Source organism: Macrotis lagotis, chromosome 2, assembly GCF_037893015.1.
Source record: "Macrotis lagotis isolate mMagLag1 chromosome 2, bilby.v1.9.chrom.fasta, whole genome shotgun sequence".
Classification (NCBI taxonomy): Eukaryota; Metazoa; Chordata; class Mammalia; order Peramelemorphia; family Peramelidae; genus Macrotis; species Macrotis lagotis.
The window spans coordinates 254,382,317-254,390,242 of record NC_133659.1 but is presented as its reverse complement, the minus strand read 5'-3'; the positions used below and the strand labels follow the sequence as shown (position 1 = coordinate 254,390,242).

The window sequence follows — 7,926 nt, the reverse complement described above, 5'->3', positions numbered from 1 at the left end:
CCTGGCCGGGGGGCGGGAGGCCCACGGCTCGGCCGGCCCCGCCCCGCCCCGCCCCGCCCCGCACGCCCGCCGTCACGCCATCCCTACGCGCCGGGGGGAGTGACGCCCTCCGTCCCCCACGTTGGGCTCCGTCCCTCGGCCTGACGCAAGCCGGCCGCCCTCGCGCTACGTCGGTGCGCCCAGCTCAGCACCGCCCGGTCCCCCGCCTCCCCTCCCCCTCCGCCCAGCTTCGCGTCTCCCAGCCCGACGCGCTCGCTATAATCACGTGACTGCCTCATCCGGGTCCTTTGCGTTCTCTCTCCCTCTCCCAACATGGCGGCTTCAGGTGAGTGAGCGCCGGAGTGCCGCGGACGACCGGGCCCCGAAACCCCGCTTTAGGCCCGACGCGCTGGCTCCCTCGGGCTAGGGAGCCGGAGCTGCCGCCGTCCTCTGCGGTTTGCGGCTGCGCCCGGCAGGCGGCTCGGCCCCGTGAGGGTCTCCCCCTTCAAAGATGGGGGGGAAGGTGTCCTTCCTTATCTCTCACACCCTTGTTACCCCGTCAGCTCGAGCCCGGAGGGGGGGCGGGTACGGGCTGCGGCGCGGACTGGAGCGGGGAGGGGGAGGAAAGAACCCGCGGGAGGCGCGAGAACCCCCCCCCCCGCCCCGAAGCGCTAGACACGGTGCGCGTGCGGGGAAGGAGGGCTGGGCGGGCGCGTGGCCGGGCGCGCTCCGTCCGCGGGCTCCGGGGCGCGAGGCCGTTGAGATGGTGGCAGATCTCGGGGAGCGGTTCGAATGCGAGCCCGAGAGCCGGTTGCAGGGGCCGGGGGGGGGGGAGGGAGCGGCGCGCGTGCGCGGGAAGCGGAGCGGCGGAGGCGGCGACGTCCGCGCACGCGCGCCGGTGCCCAGACGGGGACCTCTCCTCGGGCCGGTTCCCCTCCTTTTCTCTCCTTTCCCCCCCGCTTCTGCCTCTCACTCGCTGTCCGTGGCCCTAAACTGGCCCACCGCGCATGTGCCGGGGGGGGAGGTGAAGGACGGGGGGGGGGCGCCTCGGAGTTGGTCTTAGCCCTAGAATGCAGCGCCCACGTGTGGGGCCGACACTCGGGCCCAGCCTCGGAAGAGGAAGCAAGTCTCGGGGTGGGGTTCGGGGCCTTCTCCACGCTCCCCGCCAGCCTTCAGCGCCCTTGCCTTTCAGGGTTCTGAAAGCGTTAGGAGCGTTATCCGCGTTATTACCATACTCCTCACTTGCTGGTCGGGCCTCTGGCCTCCCAGAGACCCGTCCTGGACCTGCAGCTGTGGACCTCTAGTCGGCATATGGCTCTGCACCATTTCCTGGCAGTCTGCTGGAGTTTTCTGTCACATCTCTTGGTATGCTCCACCCTCCAGACCAGGAACTTTTAACCCAGGGTCCAAAATGCTAGATGTTTTATTCTTTTAAAAGCATTCTGGGGAAAAATGCTTCACCTGAACCCTAAAAAGCTATAACCAAAAAAGTGAAAGCACCTTGCTATAATTGTCAGACTTCAGAGTCCTTTTTTTTTCTTCTAGCTCCAAAAAAAAAAGTGTCAGGGCACAGATTTTAAGATTCTGAACATTTTTGTGATATTCAGACCATATTAAAAATTAATTGTTCCTCTTTTCCCACCCATAATTAGCAGGATTAACCTCTAAGGGCTTAATAGTCTTTTTTTTTTTTATAAATTTATTTCAAATATTATTGAACTTTGCACGAATGCTGAAGGAAATAGGGTACTGGAAAGAAACTGGTTAATCTAGCCGACTTTTGAAATGGTTCTGAAAAGGACTTAAGTTGTTATCAAGACTTTTAAGTACCTTCTGTGTGTAAGCAACTCTACTAGCCAATGAATTCTACCAGTTTTTGATTGCAAAATTAATAGTTTTGACCTGTTTTGTTTTTTTGCCTGTAAAGTAGCACTTTTATTTATATTAAATTTACTCTTTCAAATTCAAGGCCAAAATCAGTGATTTAAAAAAAACTGCCAGTAAGTACAGGAATTGTTGACTATGTCTATTTTTATAAGATATCATCCATGTAAGCCTCCATGACCTTAATTATCCTTTCTTTCTCTAAAACTCTTGTATCCTGATTTTTGCAAATGAGGAAATTAAAATCCATCCCAGTTGTGATTATTCAATGACTAATTTTATAGCTTTCTGTCATTCCCTTGTTTCCACAAAACAAACTGGTCCCCAGTTCCAGATAGTAATATGCCAGGTGAACCAAGGAAGCATAGGGATATCTTCATAATTTTGGTGCCCACCTCACTTTTTCTTTTTCTTTAAATTGGTCCTTGTGGAACTGGTTAGGGATGATCTCATAAATCCCTCTCACAACCAGTATTGACCATTTAGAAACTCAGTGGAGCTAAACTGTTTTCCACAGTGACCTAGTATTGACCTTCAAGAACTGGAAATATCCTAGTGAGTGAATGATAACTAGATTCCTCAAGAGCTAGGTAACGCAGCACTATTATTTTCTTGGTTGACACTTCAGGAAGACTCTTGACTCTTTCTTAAATTTTTTCTTTTATGATAGATTTAGCAGAATTGATCATGTGCTGAGCATCTAACAGTCCTTTCATTTTTACTGATGAGCACACTGAGACTTAGAGGGGTTAAGGTAGCAGCTTAACTTAAGGAATATAGACCCTGAACCAGTCACTTAACCTATCTTTACTTCAAGGCCCTCATCTGAAAAATTAGTATTACAGATAAAATAACCTCTAAGGTTCCTTTCTACACCTAAGTTTCTATGACTTTCCAAGATAACAAACTGAACAGGAAATTTTGAATTTCAACTGTCTTGTGAACTACAACTTTGAAGAGAGACATTGGTGAAGTCATTTCTCAGTTTATCAGACAACTCTGAAACTTGGAGCAGTTACAACTCTTACCTTAGAAGAAATTTCCTCACTGTCCAAGACCAATAAATCACAGATCTATTCTAAAAAAGACTGCCCAGGAATTGTTTTTTTGATAGCCTTCATATTTAAATTATTACTTAAAGCCTCTTTAAAGACCAATCACAAAAGGTAATTGGAGATAGAAAAAGTTTCTGGTAAAGAGTTTTAACTTTTCCTGGAGGAAACCTGTACAGAAACAAAGAAAAAGATGCCAAAATATTCTCTACAATATCATTTCTAAGCAAGAATAACATGCAGAAAAATATAGATGTTTGTATCCTTTTAAGTATATAAATTTAGTTTGAATGCTATCTTATCTTGGTGCTTTTTTTTAAACAAAGAATCCCTGTACTATATTTTCCAGCTTTTCTCCCTATTACTGTTAGAGTAAGATGGGAGGAAATAGAATGCCATTCTTGCCTGAGGTCACCCTGGTTTTCTTTTTTTCTGTGCTGACTGCACACACAATGTCAGTTATACATTTCAAATCTAATATCCTGGAGTTTCTCAAACTCCACCTGTAAAATTATCTTCCCCACCAAAACCATCTCTTCCAATCTTCCTGTTTCTTCTAAGACAGTTTATAACCTTAGGCTATAGAATTCCTCACCCTCTTGTCTGACTCATTCCCCCTACTACCATTCTTACCCCCTTAGTTAAAAGGCTCTCTTCTTATTGCCTCAATAGGTCTATTTTCTCAAGTCTATGCCCACTTTAGTCCATCCTCCACATAGCTTGTCAATGCAATCCCAGGGAGCACTAGGATCAGAAATACTCTTATTAGCTTTAAAGTCTCTTTCACAGTCTGACCCCTTCCTACCCTTTTCAGTCTTCTTATGAATTTACTTCCCTCGTATTTTTCAGTCCTTCCACATTGGCTCACTTGCCTTCCCTCATACTATGCACCGCATCTCCTCACTGTCTGTCCCCCATCCTCTCTTCCTTTCTAGATGCTATTTTCTTCATATTTAGGCTTATTTCCTTTCCCCAGGTTGAGAGTAGGCCCTTAATAATGCTTGTTAATTATTGATTTAATAGAAGATAACAAGTATACTTGTAATACTTCATACTTTAAACTTATTTCATATATAGCAGGATGTCACAAGTTATAGGAACTTGATATATGGAGAGAGACAGACAGACACTGACTAATAGTTTGCTGACCACATTCATCCTCTCAATCTTGAGGGTGAAAAAAAGAGGTCCTCAATTTCCAGATGGAGAAATTGGTGACAAGAGAGGTCAAGTAACTTCAGAACAGAGGATGGAGAAGATGGTTATAAGTCTAAGCTTAATAGGAGGGTGAAAATAAACAATTCGAAAGTACTGTTATTTTATCCCATTAAGCATACGCTTTTAGATAGACTCCAAATTGATATGATTTTCACACTCAAGTTTTTAATGGAATATTGATAGACCAGTATTTTGCATTTACTGAATAATCCTTCTAGGTACACAGTTTTTAAGAGTGGTGCTATTTCTTTCTGGAGAAATTTAAGCAGAATTTAATTTCTTAGTCTTCTTAGCCAGGGAATACTAGCTTATTCAGAATGTTAATTGGCCTGGCATGGTTGTTAAAAGAAATTTAAATTTCTTAATTTGAATCTGAAATTCCAGTGCTTATTTGGTTTAGAATAATTTCTTTAAATGATGTAGAAAAGACTTTCATTCTCAAGTTGGCTATTTGTTGCCAGAGTGTGTGTGTGTGTGTGTGTTTTAAGTCTACTGGTTTTACAATTCCAGGATCTTTCCTGCATAAGTTTGGCCTTTGACTAATTGAACTTTAACCAAAGCTAGTTGATAGAGGGTGTACACTCTGTCCTAGATGGCATAATTAAAACAACTCTCAATTTTCACATAAATATACTATCTCCTATATTTAAGACTTTAAAATGATGAAAGGTATTATTTAGGAAGGCTTCAAGAATATTTTCCCTTAAATAAAATGCTTTCACTTAAACTGAAGCTTTCATTCCAAATTTGTCTGAATTAGAGCTAATTTTATGGAGGCAGTTAGAGAAGGCAAGTATATTTTCCCCTTTTTCTAGGTGGTTTGTGTAAGACAATACTGAATTTACTTAGTTCAAGATAAATGTGGATTGTCTAGTTTCAAAAGGATATTTATAAAGTTTCTTATAACAGGTGTCTAATTAGAAAATAGAAAAGTTTTTCATCCTAAACTTACAACTGACAGGAAGATAGAGTTTACAGAATCTAGGTAACATACTCCTTCATACTTCATATTCTTGTCTAGTCTTCAGGAATATCTGCTCTCCTCCCCATCCCACCTACCTGTTCTCTAATCCCATGACCAAACAGTTTGCCTCTTGTTTGGTTTTCCCTTTCCTTAGTTGATTTTGAGAATGCAAGTTGCCTCAGAGTTCCTCTACCTCCCTCTTCTAGTTGGAACTTGTTTTATTATGCAAAAACTTGTAGTACTTGTCCTTGGGGCTTGACTTAACTACCCTGATCTACTCAATTCTGTCTTTGCCCCTGGAAATCAATATCCTACTCTCTAAGCTTTACTCATTTGGTAAGTAACAATTTCCCAAACCAAAACTTCCCTCCCTTGTGATCCTCTTCCTTACATCCTGGTGCTTTCAGTCTTTAGGATTTATTTCTCTGAACTTTACTGAATCTTTTGTAAATGCATTTTCTATCATTTACCCTCTTCTGGCACTTCACCAGTACTGCTTTCTTTCCATACCATCCTAATTGCTCTCCATTCCTCCAGGTCTGACCATCTTACTCCCCTGCTCAAAACACAAACACCCCAGTGGTACCCTATTCCCTCCATTGTTTGCTATTTCTCATTCTTCATAATATAACTTTCACTGGTCTTTTCAGACTCATTACACATTACTCCTCTTTGTGTGCTGATAACAAATACTGATTAAGTTCTATTATGTGTCAGGCCCTGAGTATTCAAAGAAGTCCCAAAAAAGAGCTCCTGCTTTCCAGGAGCTATGTGCAAACAAGATAGAAGATGAATTGGAGATAATCAACAGAGGAAAGACTTTAGAATTGAGGAGGAAGATGAGACGTTAGCTAAGATTTTAAGGAGGCCAGAAGACAGATGAGAAGAAGTTCCAAGCAAGGGGAACAGCCAGGGAAAATTCATGGAGTCCAGGGATGCAGTGTTTTGTTCCAAGGCATTGAAACAGGAAGGCCTATGTCACTGGATTTCACATTACGTGGAGGGTAAGAAGGGATTAAAAGACTAGAAAGGGGCCAGAGTAAGAAGGGCTTTAAAAAACAAAACAGGGAGCAGGGTAAAAAAAAAAATATTAGGACAACTCCTAGGTTACTAGAGTGACAGGAAGTTGAGAAAATTTATGGGGAGGGATTGGAAGAAAGAGTAGTTTGAGTTCTGGACATTTTGAATTGAAGATAGTTATAGGAAAACTATTTTGAGATGTACAATAGGCAGTTGGAGATGTGGGACTGGAAATGAGAGAATAAGCTTGAAAAGTAGATTTGAAAATTACCATAAATTAGAATTTAAAAATTCTCTAGGAAAGTGAGAAGAGAGCAGTGTTTGAGCTTTCTTTAAAAGTTTTGGGATAAGGGGCATTTGCATAATTCTTTTTATTTCTGCTTTGATTTAATAATGATAGTAGTTGGCTTCAAGTTGCAAAGGTTTTTGCAGATTAAGTATTCACTGAGCCTGGCATTCTGCTAAATGCTAGTTATACCAAGAAAGAAGACTGTCTTTGCTATTAAGGAGATCACTGTCTAATCTTAGAGGGAAGGCACTAGTATTAAGGGGTATCAGGAAAGGCTTCTGACAGCTAAGTCAGGAGTCAGGAAGAATTGAATTCAAAACTGGCCTCAGATTCTTAGTAGTTGTGTGATTCTGGACAAGTCACTTTAACCTGTTTTCCTTAACTGGAGAAGGAAATGGCAAACCACTCCAATATCTTTGCCAAGAAAACCCCCATGGGCAGCGTTTGTACTACAAGTACATGGAGTCTTGAAGTCCCAACTAAATGAGTAAACCAGGAGATAAAGAGAGCAATCCAGGCCAGGGGAAAAGGCATGTAGTTGGGAGATGGAGTATCAAGTACAAGGAATCAAAGGGAACCTATGTTAATGGGTTACAGGATATTTAGTGGAGATAATGGGGTAGAAAGACTGTAGGGAAGGGAGTGGCAGGCATATTTAATCCTGGAATCAATAGGCATCCCCTGGCATTTATTGAAAGGGTTGTGAGCTGGTCAGAGCACACTTTTAGAAGACAGTTGAAACCAAAAGAAGACTATTGCAATATTTGAGGCATGAGGTGATAAGGGCCTTCACCAGAATGATTGACAGCCAGGTGAGAGAGGCCAGGTGACCAGAAGAATGGTGGTACCCTCTACAGTAATAGGTAAGTTATGAGGACATGGGGGGAAAAGATAATGAATTCTGGTTTTGAACATGCTAAATTGAATATGTTTAATGGGCATTGCCTCCCTGTTTTGCACCACACATACCCATTCCTGGAATGTTCTTAATCTTCATCTCATAGAATTTCTGGGTCCCTTCAAAGCTCAAACTAAAGTTCTGCTTCCTTAATTTTATCTCCACAGTTAATTCTTTCAATTCCCTCTCCTCATTGGCCCTTTGAAATTACTTTCTTAATTGTTTTGTATATGTCATGTACTTAATTCTCAGTGAAGGTATTCTATTCCTCCTGTAGAATGTAAGGCACTTTGATTCTCTATCCCTAGAGCCTAGCACTTAATGCTATAAATCTATGAATACTTATCTATTAGTTGATTGATATATTAGACCATAAATATATATTTTTTCAATGGACTGCTCTGTTAAAATTGCACACACTTGCACCTTTTCTTATCCAGGTCCTCCCAGAAATTGTACAATGAATTTCACCCAACATGGGGGGGAGGTCCTAGATCACACTGACATTGTGTGGATACCACATGATATTGTTGTCTTGTAGGATTAATGAATGCATTTTATTTATTTGGATGCATTTAATTTAACACAAACAAGTCAGTCCTTGAAAAGTAACAAAATACAG

General features: G+C 42.4%; 1 protein-coding gene across 2 annotated transcripts in view; it reads left to right on the top strand.

Annotated features, from left to right (window-relative positions):
* The first annotated feature begins 218 nt into the window (after positions 1 to 218).
* Positions 219 to 7,926, top strand: part of EIF4B (eukaryotic translation initiation factor 4B) — a 28,910-nt gene continuing 21,202 nt past the window's right edge. For both annotated transcript variants that reach the window (XM_074225849.1, XM_074225847.1), the window contains exon 1: positions 219 to 325. In XM_074225849.1, the coding sequence (XP_074081950.1) occupies positions 313 to 325 (13 nt within the window). In that variant the 5' untranslated portion in view covers positions 219 to 312. The remainder of the gene's footprint in view (positions 326 to 7,926) is intronic.